This window comes from Crotalus tigris, unplaced genomic scaffold (assembly GCF_016545835.1).
Source record: "Crotalus tigris isolate CLP2741 ecotype Arizona unplaced genomic scaffold, ASM1654583v1 scf7180000024383.4638030, whole genome shotgun sequence".
In the NCBI taxonomy this organism is placed as follows: Eukaryota; Metazoa; Chordata; class Lepidosauria; order Squamata; family Viperidae; genus Crotalus; species Crotalus tigris.
In genome coordinates this window covers 184,073-210,119 of record NW_024100553.1, presented here as the reverse complement: position 1 = coordinate 210,119, position 26,047 = coordinate 184,073, and the positions used below count along the sequence as shown (strand labels likewise).

Below are 26,047 nucleotides of genomic sequence, written 5' to 3'. Positions count from 1 at the left end.
AACACTCACACAAGCAAAGGAAAATCTGCCCCTACGAGGGTTTGTGCAAAGTGCTATTTTATGATTTACCCTTCCCTCCCAGGTTTGAAGAAATGATTTTCTTCTGTTCCTCCCTCGTTTGCGTGACTTGTCTTTTTTTAGCTTAGAAAGCTGGTAGCAGGGCTGGCTGCACAATTGTTAAGTGACAATGACTCAAGGGGAGGTAGCAGTTGACTGAAAAACTGGGAATGTACAGGAATCCTGTGTGATATTAAGGAAATTCACCACTCTGATATTCTAAATCCAGCACAATTCTAATGCAGATTACAAGAGAAAACTACCCCCTATTATTTTGGGGCTTATTAGTTGCATGTTTAATGTAAACATGTAGCTTGGCCTAAAATAAATTTGTGAATTTTTTGCATTCTCATCATGCAACTTCCATTACATGGAGTTTTTGTCTCCTGTTCTCTCCCCTAGTCATCCTTGCACTAACATTTATTATTTATTTATTTTTACCTCACCTTCATTATTTTTTTATAAATAACTCAAGCCTGCAAATATACCTGATGTTCACTCCTCTTCCTTCTAACTTCCTCCACAACAACAACAACAACGCTTTGAGGTGAGTTGGGCTGAGAGGGAGTGACTGGCCCAAAGTCACCTGGCCAGTTTTCATGCCTAAGGTGGGACTAGAACTCAGCGTCACCTGGTTCTAGCCTGGTGCTGTAACCAGGAGACCGCATTTGTCTAAGACCCTCTCCCCCATAGCTATCTATAATACTGCCAACTAAACAGTTTATTAGAAATAGCTAATTCGTAATCAGAATAAGCTCAACAATATCAGCTGCAATCTGTTCTCCCCTGCATCCATGTGTCTGTGTATATTATAATCTCTGTGTCCGTGTGTGTGTATGTGTGTGTGTGTGTGTGTATGTGTGTGTGTGTTTCTCAACTTTTCCATCTGCACATTAAGGCAAGACAAGTGACATTCATTTAGGAGTTTTGGACTCCTTGATTTTGGATATGGGGGTTTCTTTATTGGGTTTCTTTATGTATATATAAAGTATGTAATGAAAGACAAAATATTCATACATAGATTTATCCAGTTCCTAGATCACTAAGATTTGACTTCTCTAGACTCTATACTTCTCCAGAAAGAAAGGGGTCTTGAAAGAAATTTCAAAATCAAATTCTCTTTTAGGAAATTAATGCCTACTGAGATTAAAAAAAACTGCAAGAGAATTTTCTTGCACATCAGTACTTCAAAGGTTGGTAGATGGATCAAAAGGGATTTCTCACAGTAATATTGTTCCAGCTGCAGCAGCCCATAGAAGTGCTGTAAATTGTATGACCATTGACACTTGGATTGGGTTTAATCTCATGCAGATTTTAACATTATGTTTGCTTTTTAAAATGTAATTAAAAAAAAAAACACCAGTGCTTTTTTTTAGAAACGAGATAAGTTAGTTAATCAGAATTAGCTCAGAACATTCTAAATTTTAAATTTGAACTAGAAAAAGTTCAAATTCCTTGAAATATTAATTTTACTTTTATTTCAGTTTTGCTGTTATTTACCGTTTAAAGTGACTTTTCCCAACTTATCATTATTTAAGAAATTTAAATCTATGAGCAGAATTATCCTTTATTTTAATATATTTCGTATTTTAGCAAATAGTACATGAACAAACATTGGCAATAAAAACCAACACAATAAAGAATGTTGCTGAATGTTAGTAAGATTATAAGGGAAGGGGCAGAGAGAGAATAACCTTAGAGATTTTAATCCTGATTGATTAATTTTGTGTTATCAGGTTGATGTTGACTCTTGGTGACCACAGAGATTTTCTCCATGGTGATCTTTCTTTAATCTAGTCTTTCAGGTTTTTCCAATGGTGGAATTTTCACATAGTAGTAATAATAATAATAATAATAATAATAATAATAATAATAATAATAGTAGTAGTAGTAGTAGTAGTAGTAGTAGTAGTAGTAGTAGTAGTAAGCCCACTGAGTACAATCTCAAAACAGTTGGAACACCACTTAAACACCATCAGCATTGTCAAATTCACCATCAGTCAATTTCATCTTTTTTTTAATTTATTTTTTTTAAACCAACAAAACAAAACAAAACATAACACATATACACACACAGTATCCCCTTTTTTTTAAACAGTGATTTTGTAATGGTAATCTTCTATTATTTACATTTCACCCCCCCTTATTCTTCTTTAGAATATTTGTCCTTATTGCCCCGTTGTTTCTTATTTGCATTTTTCTTCCTTCATACATATTATTATTACTATACATTATTATACACACATTTTCCACTTTTGACCTTTCCCCATTTATTCTCCTCTATTATTTCTAGTCTCCAACTAGTCATATCACTTGTTCCATATTAGATAGTACTCTGTGTCTTCCTTTTCTTTTATCTCTTTTGTTAATTTGTCCATCTCAGCACAGTCCAGGATTTTTCTTATCACTTCTTCCTCTGATGGTATATTCTCATTTTTCCAGTACTGTGCATATGCTATTCTTGCTGCCGTTGTTATGTGTAAAATTGAATACCATATTTCTTTACTATATTTTCTGTTTAAAATACCCAGCAAAAAGATCTCTGGTTTCCAGTCTACGGGTTGGTCTATTATTTCTTCGATCCATCTTTTTATTGTAGTCCAGTATTTTTTTGCAACTGGGCATGTCCACCATAAATGATAATATGTTCCATGTACTTTTTTACATTTCCAACATGTTGGTGAATTGTTCTGGAATATCTTGGCAAGCTTTGCTGGTGGAAGATGCCATTTGCATTGTCAAATTCACTATCAGTCAATTTCAGAAGGCAGCTTTATTTGGAACAGTTTACATCATGTGACAATATCTGTAATACCATCAAGCATCCACATCTGCCTATCCCAGGATTCTTGGGAAGGACTTGATAGGTGGATAAAAATGCCAAATGCAGTCTGAACATCTGGAACATCTTAATTGCAAACCATCAGTTGCAATTACTTGGAACAGCTTACATCCCACAACAAATTACCGTTAATACCATCAAACAACAAAATCTGTTTTGGGGCCTTTGGATCATACAAGATCTGATGGGCAGCTGACTACCAACTGCTCAGCTTGATCCATTACCAGAAATGCAAATCAGAGTGGACTGCTTGTGAAACTCACCTTTTGTGGCCTTCCTTGGGCAAATGATCTGAGGGCTGCAGATTACCATCCAAATGTTGCCATACTTTAGACACAGAACATTTTTTTATTCCTTAGAAATCTGTTTGGTTACCTAGGCTTTCCTTTAACTATCTCTGAATTTGTTGCTATGTTTGTGTGTATATGTATTTCCTAGGCTCAGAAAACAATTCTAAGAAAAATCAGTTTTCCTGTGCCCCAAAATTAAGACTTCTGAAAAATATTTTGGATAAGAAATGTATACAGTGCAAGTTAGAACAGTGGGCATAGCCTTTGCATAAGCCAGATGAAGCCATCTGGAAAACCTACCTGGCTATTTCAGATCTGTCTCAGCAATGAGAAGTGACTCTTCTTAAAATATACTTTGCTCTACACAGGTAAATGAATCTCCCCTCCCAGGATGGAATACAACCTGAATTTGTAGTGTTCCCTAGCACACTATTTTTAGTCCTAGGCTTCTCCTTACTTGAGGCAGAGATACCAATTGTATCTTAATCTTTCAGAATAAAAATAGCCTATTTCTTCAGAGCACTGTGTGTGCAGACTGCTAAAATGCTCCTACATTTAAAAAAAAAAAATAGGCTGCTTCTGATGTTCAGGTAGCTAGTGGTGGAGGATTTAATCACAGAGGAACATTTCAGCAAGTCTGTTAACATTATACTGTGCAAATGTTTGTTTGTCTTAAAGGGAATAGAATAGATCAGAACAGAATAGAATCTTTATTGATTTAGTAATTTGAGCATATCAAATGACTAAATCAATAAAAGTAATACAAATATGCAAGTAAATACAAAGAAAACAATAGTAAATTGTTCATAGTAAGTTCGCACCCCACAACTAACCCCAAACTGATCTAAATTCTGTCCTCTTTGAAATGGCCTTTGAAATGAAGAGTCCATCTTACTAGTGATATGCAGGTTCATTCCCTGTAAGAATTCTCCTGGTGCTCCAGTATTTTTTAGTTTTTAAATAGCAATAGCACTTGGACTTATGTACCATTTCATAGTGCTTTATAGCAGTCTCTAAGCGGTTTATAGATTCAGCATATTGCTCCCCAACAATCTGGGACCTCATTTTACCGACCTCGGAAGGATTGAAGGCTGAAGCAACCTTGAGCTGGTGAGAATTGAATTCCTGGTAGTGGGCAGAATTAGCCTGCAATACTGCATTTTAATCACTCCGCCACCGTGGCTCTTAAGAATCTAAGCAACCAGCTTAGTTGTACAGAGTACAATTTGCAGTCAAAAAGAACTTGTCCAATGTTTTCAGTTGCTGATGCTAAACAAATATATAGTCTTTCTTCAAATGAAAACTCCATGAAACCTCCCCGTGTCTCTGCAGAAGATTGGCAGAGTATGCCCATGAACACCAACTGGCAGTCAGAAGACACGATGACAATACCTTAATTTCACAACACATAGACAGACTTAACCATAGTTTTAGCATCTTAGACCAAGCCAAGTCTAAAATCATAGAGAATTCCTGGAAACCTGGCACTCAGACAAATCGACTGTCAATAGGCATATAGGCATAAACAACATATACATGCCATTCAAGAGACAATGAAAAAAACTAAGTAAGAAAACAAAAAGACCAAAACATCTGCTCATTACCAATCAACACCAAGATGAGCATAGATTAACACCAGTGGTAGGATTCAAATATGTGAACAACCGGTTCTCTGTATGGATGCCTCTTCCAGAAATCCATTCTGGACCCGGGCAACAAAAAATTAGCTACCGGTTCTGCCAAACTGGTGCGAACTGGCTGAATCTCACCACTGATTAACAGCAAGATTAACACTGGATCAACAATCAAGAAGCAAACAATACCTCAATCAAGGAGCTGCCAAACAAGCTAACAGTAAACAACTGTCCAATCAAGGAATCACCGAAACCACTCCCACCAACACTGACGGGGCAAGCCAATAGAATATAAAATGAGAGCAAACCTTACTCCTTATTAGCTCTGATATGTTGCCTAGTTTGGTAATGAGATGTCTGCAAGAAAATAACAAAGCTCAGAGAGCATCAAGCCCCCACAACTTTGTTTGACTGATTGGAACTGCTATTGGAGAAATTGACACTTTGGCTAGAAATCTTCTGTTAAAAGTGGAGTTCTCAAGAATACCAAAAAGGCTTCCAAGAAGTTTGGAATCCGTACATTGACTGCTTCCAACCTATGTCTTTGGATACTCAAGTAATAAATATTAAAAAGTAATAATAATGGAAAACAAATCAAAACAGTACTTCTTACTTTCTTGCTGGTGTCCATTCCTTCAACCATAAAGTTTCTGCCATTAGCAGCACAATGCCTTCCTTCCCCCCCCCCAATGAAATTCAGTCATCCCTCACTTTACCTACATTAAAGAGTAAGTGGCTTATTTTAAAGCATTTAATCAAAATGTTATGGCTACATTTTTTAGAAAATGTTCTCAAATATAAAATTATCAGTCATACAGATTGAAAAAAATACATAAAAGATTCAAGCCATAGAATCATGAAATGTAAATTTAATGTAATTTAGGGTGACTCAGAACATTGAATAACCAACCTGCAGATATCAATAGCAGTGCAAAATCATTCCACTTCTGAATTCTACACTGTGCAAACACCGCCATTATTTCAAACAGAGCTGAAAATACAAACTTTATGATAAAAATCTGTGTAATATTGTTCCAGGAAATGGCAAGTTTTAGAATGTTTATCAACATATGCTAATACAAATGGTCTATGTGAGACCACTAAGATGGAGTTTATATTATTAATGTCCAAATCACAGTTATATGGTCAGTAATCTTGGGTCAGTTTCAAGTATAGTTATTATTATCCACATTATGTTATTAGACAATTGCAAAACTGTTCTAGAGCTCAACCTTAGCAAACAAACCAGCTACTTGTCTCTTGTATGAAAGCAAGCTACTTACCTTAAGATATCTGAGGAGTGGCCCACAATTAATATATTGTTTACTTTCTTACTATTATATATATATATATATGTGAGTTCAGTTGTCACTTTGTACATAACAGGTAACTGCCAATGTATTCCACGTGTTTTTATACACACACAAACAGAGAGATATATAGATATAGATATACAGAATAAAAAACTGACAAGAACTAATATTTTGAATAGTGTTATTTTCAAGAACCATCCTTTATCTATTCAGCGAATGTTGTGCCTGGATCCAAATAGGTAACTTATTTCTTAAAAAATAAATTTAGTAGAAGTTGCTTATTTTCCCCTTCTTTCTCTTTGTTATGGCATCTTAGTCTAAAATTTCCTTGAGGATTGCTGCAATCTGCTACTGTGCTGCCTCATGCTTTACAAAGCTGCTGTATCCTATGTGGGGTCTATCTGTCAAAACAGCAATGACAGAATGAATTAATCTGAATTGCAGATGTGTTAATGAACCCCTTTGAAAGGCTTAAGCAAGCTTTAATTAAAACAATGCAGAAGAGGATTTAAACTTTTTTTAAAGAGCTTTAACAACTATTGCATTCATTTTTTTAATATTTGGATTTTATTTGCAGTCACACACTAGATATGTGGCTTGTAAATCAGATAAACAGAAAAGCACATGAAGCTTTTCCTTAATCCATAATTAGATAGGTTTGAAAAATGTGAGAGCATGAGAAATAGGACATTTTTGATGAAGCAGCTTTGAAACAAAGTGTTGCCTTCTGTGTTGGGGGAAGTTTTGAAGTGCTTATCCTTGCATGGCTAGGAAACAAAACAACCACGTTTAAACATACAGCTAGTCCTCATCTTACCATCACAATTGGGACCAGAATTTCCATTGCTAAGCCTAAGTGAGTCGTGCCCAATTTTGTGACCTCTTTTTGTGTGTGTGTGTGTGCCATGGTTGGCAAATTATTTTAGTTGTTAAGGGAATCATGTGGTTGTAAAGCAAAGCTGGCTGGGAAGATCACAAATGGTGACCACATGACCCTGAGACGCTGCAACCATTGTAAATACATTCCAGTTGCCAAGCACCTGGATTTTGATCACATGACCATGGGGATGCTTCAACTCCTTGCGCTCATCCTAAGTTTGAAGACCGATTAAAGATCACTTTTTCCAGTACTGTTGCAACTTTGAATGGTTACAATAGAGGTCCCCAACCTTTTGGGCACCAGGGACCAGTTACGTGGGGAGAGATTTTTCCATGGACTGGAGGGGGCATGGTTTTGTGTGCTGCTGCATCCCACGGATGGGGCTTTGTTTGTTTGTGTGGCCTGGCATGCCACGGACCGGGACCGGTCCGCAAACCGGGCTTAGGGACCACTGGGTTACTAAACAAATGGTTTTAAGTCGAAGACTACCTGTATATCCTATTTGAAAATCTTAAAGAGTTAGTATTACTGTATTTGTAAAAGTGTCCAGCTTCTAAGGGATACGGTCTTTCATGTGGCAATGTAAGTAGAAAGGACAAAGGCAACATTTGATATTTTTTAAAAAAATAAAATTGAGCAAAATAGGTGCATTATTTCTCCAAGAGGAAATAGTTTGATAGTTTTAAGCTGTCAATTTGTAGCTTGGTAAGTTTTGAGGCCTGGGCAATGGGTTTTACTTGGTAGAGGATGTCCAGGCCTGCTACAGAAATAGAGATAAAACCACAGAAAGAGCTCATTTTCACATTCATTTTGAATCCAGACTTTTTTATTCAAAACTTTGGATAGAATAGTGTATTTCAGTGCCAACAGTATTTCAAGTGCAGTCTTACCAGGGCATTGTAAAGTGATATTAACACTTCACATGATCTTGATTCTATCCTTCTGTTAATACAGCCTAGGACTGTGTTGGCTTTTTTGTGACTGCACAACGCAGGCTCATATTTGTTTGTCCAAGATCCCTCTCACAGTTACTACCACTATTGAGCTAGATACTATCTATACCAGTGATGGCGAACCTTTTAGAGACCAAGTGCCCCAAAACAGCCCTTGTCCCCACTCCACCTCCCGCCCTGCCTTCTCTGCCCCCGCCCACCCCCTGCCTCACCCACCCGCAGGGCCACACACTGCCTCCCTGCAGTGCCATGGCAGCCACGCCCTCTGCCCACACCCCACAGCATCATCTGCATGCTATGGGATGCGAGGGCGGAGCCTTGTCCCTGCTGCCCAGCTATGTCCTTGGCTGCGCTTTTCCGTGCGGGCCATGCCCGGGGGCGACTTTCCTCAAGGGGGATGCTGGTGAGGAGGGGGCCGTGGGGGGAGGCGAGGCTAGGGCAATGGCACATGTGTCCACAGAGAGGGCTCCGAGTGCCGCCTCTGGCACGTGTGCCATAGGTTCACCACCACTGACCTATACTATACCTGTTCATTAGGTTTTCTTGCCTAAATGGAGAGCGTTCTTTTCATCATTGAATTTCATTTTGTTAGAAAGCACCCAATGTCCAAGTCTGTCAAGATCCTTCTCTATCTTAAGTCTATCTTCTGAAGTGTTGGCTATTCCTGCCAACTTAATGTCATCCACAAATTTGATGAGTACCCCTTCTATCCCCTGATCTAAATCACTGATGAAGATATTGAAGAGTGCTGGGCCTAAGACAGAACTTTTGGGTACCCCACTGTATACTTTCCTCCATGTAGATGTAGTTCCATTGAGGACTACACATTGAGTATGTAAGGACCTGAATCTATATGTTGTTAGGCTAGTGATCAACAATCAACAACAATTAGGTCACTAGCCTAATAACATATATATTCAGGTCATTGAACTGGTTAGTAGCTTTAAGATTAATTGAAATTTCTTATAGGAGTTTATATAATTTCAGTTTTTCAGAAGTCTAAAGTTAAAAGCAAAGATTGATGTCACCACAGCTTTATTCATAATTTGGGAAAGCTGTGTCTATATCAGCTGAGGCAACATGAGTATTATATCCAAATCTATGCTTTAAACAAACTCTTCATGTACAAGTAATGAGTATTATTATAATAAAAAGTTGCAAAAATGTTTTATTGCAATAGGAGTTCTAAAACAATGCAAGGCAAGATTTTATTCAACTTCCTCCTGCTTCTGGGTACCTCCCATTTAAAAAGGGTATAATAAATCAATATGTTATTGAAAATCATTAAATATAATTTGCTGTAGATTTTGCGTTCTAATCCAATATAAATGCATGTTGTCAAAAGCAAGAATTATTCTTGCTGCTTTTTCTAAAACCTAGCTAGAACCTGTTTATATATTATATTTTGGTCTAATTATTCCAACATCAAATAGTTCAGCTCTAGATAGAACTATTAAATCTGGTGAGTCTGTTCTAATCCTTGGGAGTGGCAACTTTTGAGAGTCATGATAGGCATGAAAGCAAAACTGAACTGAACCAACAAAAATGGATTTCATTAAGCTCTGCAAAATGTCAAAATTAATATTCACAGCTATGTCACCTTCGCCTACGACTGGACTGAGCAAGGGTGAAAGAGAAAGAGAAATCAATTCCACGAGTTTTGGAGAATGTAAGAATGAGTTGAGAATTTTATATCTTGTCTTGCTGTCCATCGTGTAGCAGTGTTTGTGATTTGGGGAGTTCATGTGGCTGGACTGGTTGGAGATGTTGGCATGAAGCATGAACTGTACTAAGAGTCACTAATGCTTTCCTTAATGTGTCACTGTCAACCAACATAATGAAAAAAATATATATTCTAGCTGAAGTGAAATATTAGGACTGTTCTGTTTAAAAAAGGTTTACCTATAGCTACTTGTTATCATTCCTTCTCATCCCATGTTAAGAACTCTTTTTATAACTTTTGCATGAAATCATTGAGAGACTGCAATAACAAGTCAGTATGGATAAACCACTGGTGTGAAAATTGATCCTTACATCATGGGAGACTGAAGGCAGAATCAAGTTTAGTCATTGTAAAATACTTGGTAGAGGGTTTTTATTCCCCTAAGGAGTGTTTCAAGTCCTTTAAAACAGGGGTCCCCAACCCCTAGTCTGTGGACCGGTACCAGGCCACGGCATACCAGCAACCGGTCTGCACAAACAAGCAAAGCTCCATTCGTGGGATGCAGGCAGCACAGAAAACCACGCACTCTCCAGCCTGTGGAAAAACCTTTCTCCATGGAACCGGTCCCTGGTGGCCAAAAGGTTGGGGACTTCTGCTTTAAAATGTCCTTTAATTTGAAATGATAATTATGCTGATCAGCATTTAAGTGTGCTTATCAGTCTTGAAAATTGTTTTACCATTTGATAAACCAAACAAAATAAACATTAATGTGGGGGAAACAGGCAACATCATTTTTAATTTGGAATTCCCTTTACGTATTTTTTTTTTTTTTTTTTTGTCCATGTGGCTTGTTTCTAAACAATGCCACTTGGTCAGTTTCTATCATTCCATCGGGGGAAATATCAGATAATGTTGAGATTTCATGTTTGATGACAACTTCCAGTTTAGCAGCCAGTGACTCCATTGCCACCTACAACCAATTAAATAGCCTCTCAAAGATATGGAAACTACATCAGTAGGGACTTAGGATAAGATTTTGTTTAACTCACCACTCAGTCAGATGCTAATTTTATACGTGTACTTGGATCAATTGATGCAAAAGGCTGTAAAATGAGTTTTGACTCACTTTTGGTTATGTTGTGCACGTATGTGTTTGTAGTTCATGATGCCATTATCTTATTACTATCTCCTTTTGCTGTCAAAGGAGATTCACTGCTAGACTGTGTCAACCATAATGGAAATAAGGATGTATTGAAATTCTTGAGAAGTGTTTGCTGAATTGTAAGCGGTCACATGTACTAGATTTTATATTGGATTGGATTGTTTCAAACCCAAACCATTATTAACACTCTGTCCAAAGATCATCAGAATTAAAATTCATAACATCAGTGAGGTAACAATAATTACATGGAACTATGAGTGCATAAGAATCAATGAAGGAATATAAATGGAATAAGTGACTAAGCCTGAAATACGTAATATGCTAGAGCAAACAAACTTCTTAACCTTGAAAGTGTCATCTTCCTTATAGTAAGTCACATTTTCAGGAACAAGTTTCCAGGAACAGTCACTGTAGATAGACTAAAACAACTTAGTTTATTTGCTATCGTGCTACTTTTACTATTTAAAAATAGCTCTATTGTAAGGGAAAAAACACAGTATTATTCTCATTAATTTTTTCTAAGTAAACTATGCAAGAACTGCAAGTAACATAGGCAGAACTTAAGGGTCCGTATCGTCATTGAAGAAAATAGAAGAACAGAAAGCATTATGAAGTTCACAGGTTAAGATAGGTGAGAAAGTGGTGCGGAAATGTTCTACAGAAGCTATTTTGCATATATCAGACTAACACTTAACATGTTTCATCTAGACCTAATTGGAAGAAACCTTTAGCTTTTGTGAACTAGAGGCAGCAGCCAAGACCAATTAGTTTAGAATACAGTTGGCTTTCAGCTTGAGTTAGTAGCAAAGTTCACATTTTTTTTATGCATTTGACTTGCATTTAAATTGAGATGCTGTAAAATAACCTTCAGATATTTAAGTATTGACCAACCCTATCATCTCACTATTATACTTAGAAAATTGTTGAGCTGGAGCTTAGTGCACTAATGCATGTAGCTTTAGAGACACTTTACTAAATAATGGAAGGTGAAGATGATAGGACATGGAAAATATAGACAGAAATCAATAGATGTAAAATAGAAGAAAAACCAATGTACAGTATATGTGCTTTTTTACATTCCAACTATTTAGTTCATGCACTAATTTAATATGTAAACTCTCAGTCATAAACTGTTAGCAAAATGCTTGATTTAATGTTATTCAACAAACAGAATCCAAAATTCATTTTAGCTTCATTAGCTTCCTTTCAACACTTCCATCAAAAGATAGGTATTTGGTTTTACCTGTGACTGTTCTTTTCTGGATGACTCTTTGGCATTGAATTTTCAAAAGCCAAAGGAAGTTCTCAAAGAAAAAAAAATTCAAAATACCTTGGAACTCATTATTCATAGAAATAGTGAGGATTAGTTCCCTCCACTCAAATATTTCAATTTTAAAACATCATTTGTTAACTGCATTTGAAGCTTTGTGTTTTGATACATTTAAAAGTAATTATTGGTACTTGACTGATAAGTTAGTACACTTGGTTTTATCTGGCTTTTATAATATTTAGCATATACAGTCAATGTCTTAAAAGATTAATTTTCCTATGAAATACTGTATTTTATATATTCTGACCATATTAGTGCAAACAATATTATCTCCTGAAAAGTTTCAGAAATTGAGTCATTGTAATGGTCAGAAGCACAGTACATCTCAAAGTACAGGAAGAGAAGTCAGGAAAAGTAGTATCCTTTCTTGCACAAATGACAAAATAAGGTTTATGCTTAATTTACTGTTCCTGGTTGCCATCTGGTATAAGTTCGTATACTGTGTTGTAAATGATCCAGCATGATACGTTTATCAACAAAAAGAAACCTTCAGCCTGAATACTCAATAATCCATTTACTCAATGCATTCATTTTGTTACTGCTGCTGCATCATGTCACTGAGCCCTGCCAATATTTTGGGTTGCGGCAATGCACAAACATGCCACACTGTGCCATTTCTGGGGATAGGAGAAAGAACCGGAGTGAGAATAATAGTGCTAGCCAGGTCAAAATGAGCAAAAACCATTCCCTTCATTTTGAATAATTTTTGTAGCCAAATTTCAGCAAAGCATCATGATAGTATCAAATTTATTTAGCTGATGAGAAGAGGGAAAAGCTGAAGAAAGAAAACAATTCCCAAACTGGAACAATAGCCAGAAAGGGAAAAGTCACTACAAGCAGACAATGTGTTATTAGGGCTGGGGCAACCTAGAAATGTTCAGTTCTCCTAAAGTGACTTTTGCCTTGATTATGCTTGCAATATGACATTGAAGCTTGCAACCATTAACAAGAGGGCTGATGCACATTTGTCTTTGTGCACTTAATCTTCTCTCAATGCTGAACCTGGGTACGATCAGTGGATAAACAGAGATTTCTCCCGGGGAAGTGCTGCGTATATAAAACTGGATAAATAGAAGAGATATATACTTAAGTCAATTTAACAGATATTTTGCAAGGATTGTGCTCCAGCCATTTATAGTACTGTCAACTGAATTGATGCTAGCAGTTTAAAAAAAGGCTTGCAGATGTTAATTATCACAAAAAATCTTTCAGAAAAGGGTTCCTGATTTGTTTTCCATTTCTCATCTCTCTTTTGAAAAGAAAATCAACAGTACTATACTACTAATGGAGTTATACTCTCTAACAGGATCTCATTTACCTAATGACAAAAAAAAAAACTATCTACTCATTATTTCCAAAAAAGATCAGGGATTTATAACTGATGCTAGCATCAACAAATTCCGATAATGCGGCATAGAGCAAATACTTAATTGGCAGTCAGTTGGCATCTGAAATAAAAACCATGCTTTAGGCTTATTGAGAGCTGAAAAGAGAAAAATAAAATACCCTGACCACATTAAAGACTGTCCATAGCAGATTGCTTTGAATTATTGCAAAAACAGGGAATCTAAATTCATGGATTCAAGAGTTTGCTGAAATTGTTCATCCATGATAATATCATATTTTCCAAGTTGGTACTGTGTTTTGTCCTTATATATGCAATTTTCTTTAGCATATACAGTAAATTAGTGGTTTGGGTATTAGATATATTTTACGTTGTACCTCTGTTCAAATCCCATTCAGTTTTAAAGATCCCTAAACACTGACAGAGGTTACATTAACACCTTTTAGATTTGAAAGAAGTTTGTTTTAGATGCGTATAGTGCATTGATTATGGCATGGATTACAACTGCACACACGTACACATACAAATCTTGAGTGGGTAGTTTTACATTGAACCAGAAAGCCAATGTCATAAAATGGATTCCTCAAAAATCTCTTTTGCCAAGTGTGAGAAGAAGTGGATTATATTGGTTTTGCAATCCATTTGGCTGGTAAGGACCAGATGCCCTGAAGCTCTGGCACATTTATTTTGGAAGTATGATATATGCTGAATGCTATTCCTCTTATTGAAAATTCTCAAGCAATAATTGGCAACCAGATAAACAACTGTTCCAGAGAAAAAATGCTTTGATTGTTTTGTCCTACTTGTACTTTTTTCCAAAATAGACAAATGCGTTACTTTGTGATATTAACTTTTGAAATTCATGTGACAGGTTTATAAATATAAGACGTAAGTAAATTAAAAAATATGAGCTTGGCTCTAAACCAACTTAAATTTACAATAATTCCAGTGAAACTACTGGGTATACTCTAAGCCTGATTAAATCTGTATCAAATAATTGGCTTGTTTTGCAAGGTTTTGAAGATGGGTATCATATTTACATCCTCTCAAGATCAAATGGCATTATGGTATATTTAATTTAATTTGACCATGGGAAGATCTTCCAGAAGGCCTTAAAAACTGTGCCATTTTAAAATGGTATAAATAACAAAGGATGCATTTTGTAAATTACATCTCCTTCATTGTAGAAAATGGATGTCATTCCTTGCAAATCAAATTGCTTTTCTTGCCTTGCCCATAAGTACAAGACAATGCCACTATATATCTGTATTTTATAATCCCTAGTTCAACATATACTGGGATCAACAAAACACATATTCAGCTAGTTATAAATCATGAACTTCTTCTACTTCCTTACAGTTCCAGATTATCAAGAACAGGATATATTTCTCTGGAGAAAGGAAACTGGTTTTGGATTTAGGATTCTTGGTGGAAATGAGCCTGGGGAACCAGTAAGTATCTGTAAAATTAGAGTTTTTTTTAATAACTTCTGAATTTCTAGGATTATCTTCAGCAAAATGTGGGTTTGCTTATTTTATCTATATTGCTAGCATAGCCATTGAATATCTCTTGGATATGGCACTTGATTGTGCTAGCAGAAAAAAAAAAAACAATAGAGAACAAAATGACCAGCCATGTTCTGAATAGCTGAATAGTTCGGTCTAGCTCAAATAAGAGTGGCCAGTTTCCACCAGCAACTGGCTTGACCTGAAGCAGTTGTAATAGCTGTTGAGCTGAACATTGAAGAGATGTTATCAATTCTAGTCTGTTGATGATTCAGATCACACTAACGTAAGACTTCTAAGCTGCATACACAGTCTCATTTAAGAGAAATCTACAAGAAGTAAAAGTGAGTTTGTGGTGAAACTGTGTATCCAAGTTGAGTTCCATTCCCTAATCAAGGAAAATTCTGTAATATAAAATACTAATCCAGAATGATTTTTTAAAAATAAAACTGCACCAGAAACAATGAATTCTTCTTGTTGTTTGAAATAAGAAAATAGTATTTTTCCTCCTATGCAATTAGCTACATTCTTTTTTGTGGTCTTTTTTGTGAATATGTTTCACAGACATGTGGTCTAGGTTAGATCTAGGTTATCAGATCAGTCCTTTAGATCAGGGGTCCCCAACCTCCAGCCCGTGGACCAGTACCGGGCCACAGCATGCCAGCAACTGGTCCGCATAAACAAGCAAAGCCCCATCTGTGGGATAAAGGCAGCACACAAAACCATGCCCCCTCCGGGCCACGGAAAAACCTCTTTTCATGGAACCGGTTGGGGACCTCTGTTTTAGATATTTGGATATGAACCCATTAGGAAAACAGCTCTCTATTGGGAGCAATCTCTTCAAAAGTGTCAGGGGTATAGATAATCATGATTTATTTCTTGGGCAAGTGAGAACTCTTCTCATACACATTCACTTCCTTTTCACAGATTTACATTGGTCATATTGTGCCATTGGGTGCTGCAGACGCTGATGGTCGCTTGAGGTCTGGAGATGAATTGATATGCGTGGACGGAACACCAGTGGTTGGAAAGTCACACCAGCTTGTAGTCCAGCTTATGCAACAAGCTGCAAAGCAAGGCCATGTCAATTTAACTATCAGACGCAAAGTGGTATACACAGGTAAGCTTCAATGTGACTATGTGGGTGTTTTATTTCTATTCTATACTTGGAAGAATAGTATTGTACTTGGAGGAAAAATACAATAAGAGGTCCTTGGTGCTCTCTGAACTTGGTTGTTTTCTTCAGACTTTTTATTATCCAAACTAGGTAACATCATCATACAGCATTGCGTAAAAATACAATACTTGGAAGAAAAGCATCTGTGAAGGTATTGAATGGAACCCAGCAAAATTACCAAAGTGATCAGGATTCAGTCTGAATATACTCCTATAAAAGTTGCCTTGTTAGATTTGACCAAATTCAACTAGTTCAACTATCTGTTTACAGCAGATTTTTCTAAAATTACACTGATACGAATGTGATAGTCATACCCTTCTATTTATAGAACTCTCTCTCTCTCTCTCTCTCTCTCTCTCTCTCTCTCTCTCTCTGTGTGTGTGTGTGTGTGTGTGTGTGTCCTAGAGGCTAAATTGACCTAAGGAAGATGTGATAGTACCTTATGTTAGAAGGCAAACTATGCAAGCATATGACCTCCAGATGTTCAAGTGTTCCAGCCTTCAGTATGGCTTCTGACAGCATGAAGCATGCTTAGTGCAAGGGCTGAGAATGCCTTTCCTTAACTAAAGCCTGTATTAAGAGTATCTTCTTAGCGATTGTTACTTAGAATTACTCCTCAAAACATGAAAAAACAAAATGGAACACACATAATAAAATGTGGTATAAAAGAGAAAGAATGGATTTTTGTATTTCAACTAGTAATACAACTTTTTGTCAAACTATACTAAATTCCACAATAGAAAAAATTATTTGGCATACCAGTTCTTTGATTTGAACGGTACTCTTAATCTTTGAGTACCAGTGAGCAAAAACATATCATGGGTATTCTTCTCCAGTGTTAATGTCCCCTCAGATGGGTGCCACTACTGAATACACAAAATGGAAGCCTCAAATGAACTTTAGAACTATAGAAAAATGTTAGAAAAAGACTCTCCCTAAAAGTTGTTGCAGTAGCAGATTTCTCCCACCTCTTGAGTCCCTCAAGTATTTTGTCATTTTCCTTAATACAAAGCAGAAACCTAATGTATCAGCTTCATATTTTTTCTGTAATGTTCCTAAAATCTTGGCATTGCTGAAAAGCTGTTAATCCAAGATTGCATCTTTCTCAAACAGTCCCCAAAGCAGAGAATGAGGTTCCTTCTCCAGCTTCTTCTCATCACAGCAGCAACCAACCAGCTTCTTTGACTGAGGAGAAACGCACTCCACAGGGGAGTCAAAACTCACTCAACACTGTCAGTTCAGGCAGTGGCAGCACCAGTGGAATTGGTAGTGGTGGGGGCGGAGGCAGTGGTGTGGTCAGCACCGTGGTCCAGCCCTATGATGTTGAAATACGGCGTGGAGAGAATGAAGGTTTTGGATTTGTCATTGTGTCTTCAGTTAGTCGTCCAGAAGCTGGAACAACTTTTGGTAAGTACAGAAAATCCTTCTAAAATTTAGGTCTTGTTATGGGATTTATGTGACTCTTATCAACATTTTAACTTCAAAAGGGCATAGAGTAGACATGTCAAACTCGTGACGTCACGTGACATCGTGCAACGTATTGGGCCGGTTTTGCCATTGCCGGCAATGGGGTGGGTGCGGCTTCCAGATGACGCATACAGCCCACGGGCCGGCAGTTTGACACCGCTGGCATAGAGGCTCCAGTTATGCTTTTGGCTGGGAGGGATATTTTTAATACATCTGTAGTGTTTATTGACGAAATAAGCCTTCACTGATGACTGAAGCAAAAGCAAGGGAAAAGACAGCAAGCCTAGGTTAATAACAGAACCTTAATTGTTATGCCAGAGTACAATGACAATGGTAATTACAAATACAAAACAGTAATTAAAATTCAAAAATGTGCCCCTTTCTATTTCAATAATGTGCCTAATTGGAAAGCCAGGCTTTGGGAAATGTTTGCCTCCCAGGTCTTGTTCAAAGCTGAATTACAATTTTGTTTTGTGTTGGTTTTATTTTTCTTTCTAAAAGAGACATTTTGAAGTTGGGATTCTAGAAATAATGGCAACAGAAGGAGGGGGGGAAAGGCAACAGGGGGTATAATCCCACGCTTAAAGTAAGAACCCTCCATAGCATATGGCTTTTCTTGAGATAAACAGATTAGGAATTTTTAAGAAGATACCGTAAAGGAAGCATATGTGCATTCACTGTACGCTAGCAATGTGGATTGTGTAGTTGGCATAGCCTTCCTTTTGATACACTTTTTAAAACATGGCACCATTCATGAGGAAAACCTCTCAGATAGGTTCTTTGCCTGTGAGTGTATTCCCATTTACCTTCCAGGTAAGGCTTGACCTTCCAGGTGATAGTTGCAGATGAAACACCTGCACCCTCCCCTTTCAATTCTCCCACCATTGCATTTAATACATTTTAAATTAACTAAAGCCTAAATCAATGGTGACTCGCTATTCCATTTATATTTCTCTTGGCATAGGGATGGAACTGAGAGGCTTAGATAGTCTAAGACATTCTTGCAGAATAAAAAAAAAATACAACGGAAGCTTCTTATCTCTAGAGCTTTTTAATCTGGATTTAACCCTGCACCTAGGTAGAAGTGCTGATGTCCAAATCAATCTAAATGTATTAGGGGGTTTCACCTCTTGACTCTAAGACCTGCTTATATATTTATGGCTAGAGCAACAACAAAATAGTCATCTTCCAATTTTCATCTGTCGGCCCTATTCATAATGTGGTGATGCCACTGGTTAAGAGAGAAATTTTCAAACTTTTTTTCCTCTCTTGAGGAATTCATATGGTTCTTGTTTGCATTTATTTAAAAAAATTTACTTGGAATCACATGAGATATTCAATCTTAAAAAGGTCTAAGGAGACATAGTGATACCTATTAAAAATCACAATGACAGATAAAATAATGAGGCAAATATAGTCCAAAACACTTAAATCCCACCCATTTAATACAAACTCATAAGTATAGAAGGCAACTCTAACATGGTAAAAATATATATTCCAAGCTCAGAGAGTTTTACTGCAAGACATATTGAAGGGGTAGAGCGGTCTGTTAAATAAGGGTAATTAAATGTTTCCTTCTCCAGTCTGGTTGGAGCACCCATGATTAATGTTCATTTCTGAAAATTTCTTGAAAGCTAGACATACAAAGCCATGTGAAAGCAAATGTATGTCTTGACTTCAAGTTAATCCCTCCCTTCTCCTCTGCTCCCATATTCTGCATGAAATCCTTGTCCTTGGCTATACAGAGCATGCCCTGCATCTGTAGGAGGCTTTATAGTTTTATATAGGTGGTCAACAAAAGTGGGCCAACTAAGTCAAAACTGTCTTTTCTATAGTCCTATGGATTAGGTTTGTTCATTCATTAAATGGACATTTTTCAGAAATTAACCAAGAAATATTTTTCTTGTATGGTGGTTATATTTAAGAATAAAGAATAAATCATGATCACTGCTATCTGTTATGAAAATAATCTATTTCACGAGTTATAATGGACTTCTGATAGTATATGACCGATAGTATTTAACTCGTCCTTCATTGTGATTTTTTTCATGTTGTCATAACATAGATATATTTCTAAAATTACTAATACAAATACAGTACAAGCATATATTTGGATGGCTTGATAAAATCTCCATTCACACACAAATGAAATCCCCATAGTCATTATAGCCCCATGCAAAGTGAGTGAAGTACCTGCTTCAAAACAGAATTATGTGTAAAATTCTAAAGAAACACACCAAGATGTGGACAGCAGACATTGACAAAACGTAGGTAAAGGTACATAATGTTTGATGTTAGTTCACATTGCAATTCCAGAGCTGCATTTTTGTTGAAACAAAATTGGCAAATTGAGATAGAAATGTGAAGCCAAATCAGAACGCCAGGAAAATAAAATGTCCAAAGAAGAGTACAATTAAGCAGTAGCAGTAATGGTTTAGAACGATTGTAAAAGATATAAAAATATAAAGAAGAAATTAATGCACAGTAATAAATAATTTGGAATGAAGCCAAGCCATTAAAGTTCCTTATTTGTTAAATAAAAAAAATACTTACTGGTTTTCTATACTCTATAAGCAGAAAAAAATGAAGAAGCAGATATATGGATATAATTATAAGTAATTTATGTTACTGAGTAATCATATTAAAAAATAGATACAGCTTAAACTGAGAAATGGCCTGGTGTAGCTAACCTAACTACCATTGCAAGTTAGATTATGTAACCCATTAAACTAGTGCATAAAGTAACTCCTTTTTATTAAAGAGAGAAGATTTTCATAACTTCTAAGTGTTGATTTAAAACAGCAGTAGGATAGAAAATCATTACACAATTCCTTCTTTTTGTTCTTCACCGTCATTCCAGTTAATGTTTATCATTTAATCATCATATATTGCTGTCAATATGCAGTGGGGCAGAGCCCATGTTTACTATTAGCAGCAATCAATCTTGCATTAAGAGGTGAGTTTGTCTCTTATTAGGTTTACATCCTGCCTTTTCTCCAGGAATGCAAGTCAACATTCAAAACAGTCTCTCCTCCATTTTTTCCCCACAAGAACTTAGTGATATAGATTGAGTTGAAGAAGGTGACAGGTCCATGTACAAGAGTAAACATGAACTTATCAATTCCCAACTTAACATCCAAGAAATAGTAGAAGAATATTTTTAAAGGGTTTGTTATAAGCCACTGAAAGTGATTACCACATATATTATATAATGAAATTCCTTTATGTCTGATCTTGCCTCCAATTTTTAATTAACAGTTATACTGTGTCTTATGATACCAGGAATACATTTCTAAACTATTTTTTATTGATTATTTTAACACACTTCTTGTTGCACATTGCCTCAATATTACCCAACATCTAGTTGTCCATTTTCCATAACTTTGTTGCCCCTTTAAACACCCAGTAGCATGGAAAATAGGAGACTTTCATAAAGCCTAATACATAGCCTCTTTGGCGTCTTTAACTATTATACTATATCACTCCCTTCAATTAATAATGAAGTAATTGAGACTTGAAGAAAAAAAACAGACTGGCATTATCTACGAGTTATAGTGAGATTAAACATAAAGTAGCATAATAAAAGTTTGATGTCTCATATATAGGAAAGAGTTCAATTTTGCTTTGCTGATCTTCCAAAATGTACACAAATTTAGGGTGGATCAAACCCCATAGTGAGAGTTACAGGTACAGATCAAGGTCAACAAGCCTGTTGCTCTCTAAAGACTGATGTGAAATTAGTAAAGGCATGTTCCTCATCATTACCCACACTGGCTGAAGATTTTGGTATTAGAAACATTTGGTAGAGTTGATTAGGAAAAAAGTACTGTAATCATATTTTTCCTTTTCCTTTACTATCATCATTTAATCTCCCATCCGTAACACACATATCAAAAACTATTTGCTATGGAAATAGGGGTTGACAACTACCTGTATTTAGATTCTTGAGCTATTTGGGAGTATTTTTAAGATTTCCCACTTATTTTGTTGACAGTTTATATTAAATTATGTTGAAAGTAAGCATTTTTGGAAAGTTCCATCTTTAGTGGCTTTGTTCCTGGCCTCAATTAGTCCCTTTATTCATTGTAGTAGAAACTCCTAATTCCCTACTGTTTTTATCCTTGCTGAAGTTATTTTTGTAGAATTTATCCTTCTGAGTTTGAATTAAGAGAAAACTCATTCCTTGGTAGGCGATACAGTGATTGTCTTTCAAAATGGAGAAAGAACAAAACATTGGCAGAGATTTTAACCATCATTGGCTAAGATAATGAGAAGAAAGTCGGGCTCAAGGAAAAATCCAAGAGGGTTGGGCTGCCAGTCAACAATTTCAGATTTACAAGTAGAATCCTTCAAGATTGAGTGGCAACCCACTCATACTACAGATTTACAAGTAGAATCCTTCAAGACTGAGTGGCAACAAAAATACTATGCGATGTAACAAGATGCTTGTGCACAGAAGAGAAGCACTACTAGAAGCATAGGAAATGCTGATTAGCATATTTCTAATATTTGCACTCCCCGAGTCAATTGCCAATGTTTTGAACACTGGCAGCAAAGCTCTCCTTTAATAACGTTTGCTTGATGCATTAATTAATTAACCCTTAACCTTCTCTTTCCCTTTTCAACCCTTTTTCTCCTTTCCCCCCTCTCGCCATGTTCCCAACGTATTTAAACAATTTGTTTAAAAAAAATGCACACGCGCAAAAACAAAACAAAAAATCAATTCAAAAGCAGGCAATGCATGTGTGGCCATGCCTCACAAAATAGGTCGGATTATTGAGGGGAGCCCAGCAGACCGGTGTGGGAAGCTGAAAGTCGGAGACCGGATATTGGCCGTTAATGGATGCTCCATCACCAACAAATCACATTCTGACATCGTCAACCTAATCAAAGAAGCAGGAAATATGGTTACTCTGCGCATAATTCCAGGGGATGGTAAAGTATACATTCTCTCTTTCACCCTTTAACCTCTTCCATACAATGCCACGTGATTATTGCTGTTGAATTGCTCTGAGCTGCATTGCTCAGTTTTGCCTTCTTCTCCCCCTGATTTTCTCTTTCTCTCTGTGTACAGGTAGTCCTTGACTTATGACCATAATTGAGCCTGGCAATTGTGGCCATACGTTGTGATTGTTGTAATGGGGGTCATTACATGACCAATCCAATTTTAGGACTTTTTTTGTAATGGTCATTAATTGAGTGCTGCGGTTGTTAAGCGAACCCACTGTTTGCTATGAGCCAGGTTTTTGCTGCAAAGCGAAAGTAAACGTCAGTTTCCAACAAAAATGTGACTGCGGGATACTGCAAATGGCCGTAAATGTGGGCCAGTTACCAAGCACCAAAGACTGCCCTGTGACTGCAGGGAGGGCAGCCATTGTAGCTTTGGCACCGAGTCATAAATACCTTTTTGGAGTGTCCATTGTAACTTCATTGTAAGTCGAGGACTACCTGTATGCTAGGGCATGGGGGGAAAATGCTACTTTTATGGAGAAAAACAGATGTAGTGTTTGCAAGACTAGTGTTTGCAAACACTCTTTCTTTATATAGATGAAAGCAAAGGTTAAAAAAAAATACTTTGCAGCTCTGATTTTTTTCCCCCTGATTGGTATGAGCATCCATGCACATTGCATATGCTTCCTAGATGTGTGATGTGCATAATAGTATATTGATTTTCAAGTTAGTCTCAGGGTTGTGTCTGTGGCATATTGGCCCAAAACATACTAAACTATTACTGTTATGGTTGCTTTTTATGCTTATTACTCTCATTATCCATGAAGTAAAACACAGGTGCAATTCAATCTGCTAATGTAGTCAACCCTTTATCTTCTTATCACCCTGCTGATTTTGTCTTTTGATGAAGAGGAGGAGGAAACTGGGCTTTAATCTAACAGCCTTATGAAGTGGTATACAAGTCTGTGTGCTTTTTGCTATGTCTTATTATGCATTATATGAAAACCTCAGTTGATTACAGATCAATTCGGCTGGAGGTTAAATACCTAGGGTCTTTACCATATGAAAGATGAATGGAATGTAAGAGAAGTAAACCAACCTATCTATCTATCTGTCTGTCTATCTATCTACCTACCTACCTACCTACCTACCTACCTACCTACCTACCTATCAAACTTTTTAACCATCCATCTCCCTCATGGAGGATATGGGAAAGAACATGAATTAAGGAAAGGAAAGGGGAAAAAAGTATTTTGGTCTTTCTGAAAGTGAGGGACTGATTATAATAAAGTTTGAATGAAGGTTTCTGATCTCGGGCTGCTGAAACTGAAGAATACATGAAGGGAAAGGAAGATTGTAGTTGTGAATTAAAGGGCTACTATCAGGTTCGGAAGATCAGAGCCATAGGTTGAGTTGTAGCTCAGAAATATTTATTGCTCATGCCTATACATAAGAATTGGGTCAACTATCAGCCAGCACTAAATTGGCCCTATATGAGGGTCAACAAATTCAAGGGGGGCTGGATTTGGATCTCTTGTGGCAATGCAAGGACTCTGAACTGGTCATGCATTTAACTCTGCCCTCCAACGCTGTCTGTCTTCTACAGCTACAACATTGAGAAAATATGAATTGGCACTATCTGTGTTAGTATGTGTGTGTGTGTGTGTATGTGTGTGTGCGCGCGCACACGTGTGTATAAATCCATGGGCTTTGTTATACGATAGGAACTATTAACCTCCATGGCAATAGTTCTGTTCAGTGACCATATTTATATGTATTTGTATTGTTTTAAATTTGTTTTTATTTTTTGCGAGATATACCACGTAGAGTCACTTGTTGAGAACAGCTACTATAGAAAAGAAATAAACAAATAGTAATGGTAACGTGTTATGCTCCATTGTTATAATGGAAAGACAGAGATGGATTTAGGGAGAAATTATGCAACATTCTAAAGAAAGTTGGAGTCTTTGAGGATGATACCCATGGATAGACAAGAAAGTATAGAAACACAATTAACTGGGATAGTCAGAGGCCTAGAAATAATTGAGAATGTTGACTTTTGGTGAGTATATGTTTGGGAAAAAAAAGATCTATTCAGCCATATGTTTTGAAAGCAACAGATGCTAGAATTAGTACTTTAAAGGTTTTACATGGGAATGGTAGTGAAATGTCAAGAATGGAGTTAAATGAATGCTATAAAAGTTACTATCAAATTAAAAATGAAAAAGAAGTCATGCATGCTATGAGAATGTTGAAAAACGGTAAGGCTATGAATATAGATGATGTAACTGAAGAAATGTTAAATATGCATATAGTTCATATTGTTTACTTCTAGGGAAACAATAGTAATGGAGTAACTATATGACTTTTTTAATGTGTGTGTGTGTGAAATTGGCATCTGTGTCTGATAATAGAAGAGATGCTATTATTATTCCCTGAGGGGAGTTTAGCAAGAGTGAATGGAAATATTGTAGGGTATCAATTTGCTAAGCATGTTTGAATTTGGTAAAATTATTATCAAAGAGGCACTAGGAGGAGATAGTGACAAATTTGGGAAGTGCAATGCAGTTTCAGGTCAAGCAGGGAATGTCCAAACCAGATTTCTGCTTTTCAGCAGTTTCTTGGGAAGAAAAAAAGTCTAATTGCAACTTTGTTGATTCAGAAGCAGTGCATGGTGAAGTGAATAGTTTTGAGCTGGGGATATTTTAGTGCACTTACAGAATTGAAAGTTGGTTATTGAATGCAATATCAGGTATATGATAGATCAGAGGTCCCCAACCTTTTGGGCACCAGGGACCGGTTCTGTGGAGAGAGGTTTTTCCACAGACCGAAGGGTGCGTGGTTTTGTGTGCTGCCTTCATCCCACGGACGGGGCTTTGCTTGTTTGTGCGGATCGGTTGCTGGCATGCCGCGGCCCAGTACCAGTCCATGGAACGGGGGTTGGGGACCTCTGTGATAGATGTGATATGGCAGTCAGGAATATGTTTGTGTGTGTGTGTGTGTGTGTGTGTGTGTATCTCTCTTTGTGTGTGTGTGTATTCATACATACATACATACATACATACATACATATATGTGTGTGTTTTTGTGTGTGTGTACAAATAATGTCAGATTATTGTCTGACATATGATATAATGAGAAGTAAGAGCCTAAAAATTGAATGACTAGTTATATACAAAGTTACACAAAAATGTTTAGATACCTCTGATTAAATTGTATGTATCAATAAATTCCTAAATTAGCAGGAGTTTACATTACCTCTGTATGGTACAAAGTGAAACATTTCTTGCATTTACTTCATCTCACGAGATCTGATAGAGTGAAAATATGTGGGGTACCTTCTATGAAATGAGATTCAGATTATTTACTTTTTGGAATAACACACCATCAAGATTTGATTGGCTCCGATTCATAAGGCTATAGAAAAACCTATTTTTCACCCCTGTGCATTGGATTAGGTATTGGTTGAGCCTGTCTGG

General features: G+C 36.7%; 1 protein-coding gene across 31 annotated transcripts in view; it reads left to right on the top strand.

Moving 5' to 3' along the window:
* Positions 1 to 26,047, top strand: part of MAGI1 (membrane associated guanylate kinase, WW and PDZ domain containing 1) — a 510,767-nt gene that overhangs the window by 462,487 nt on the left and 22,233 nt on the right. For 10 of the 31 annotated variants that reach the window (XR_005554903.1, XM_039328711.1, XM_039328715.1 and 7 more), the window contains 5 exons: positions 9,561 to 9,638; positions 14,829 to 14,920; positions 15,902 to 16,094; positions 17,265 to 17,558; positions 22,350 to 22,553. Coding sequence is in view for 30 of the 31 variants with exons in the window: in XM_039328711.1 (XP_039184645.1) it covers positions 9,561 to 9,638; positions 14,829 to 14,920; positions 15,902 to 16,094; positions 17,265 to 17,558; positions 22,350 to 22,553 (861 nt within the window). In the remaining variant the exon portion in view is untranslated. The remainder of the gene's footprint in view (positions 1 to 9,560; positions 9,639 to 14,828; positions 14,921 to 15,901; positions 16,095 to 17,264; positions 17,559 to 22,349; positions 22,554 to 26,047) is intronic. The other 21 variants (XM_039328721.1, XM_039328734.1, XM_039328726.1 and 18 more) reach the window with 7 other exon arrangements.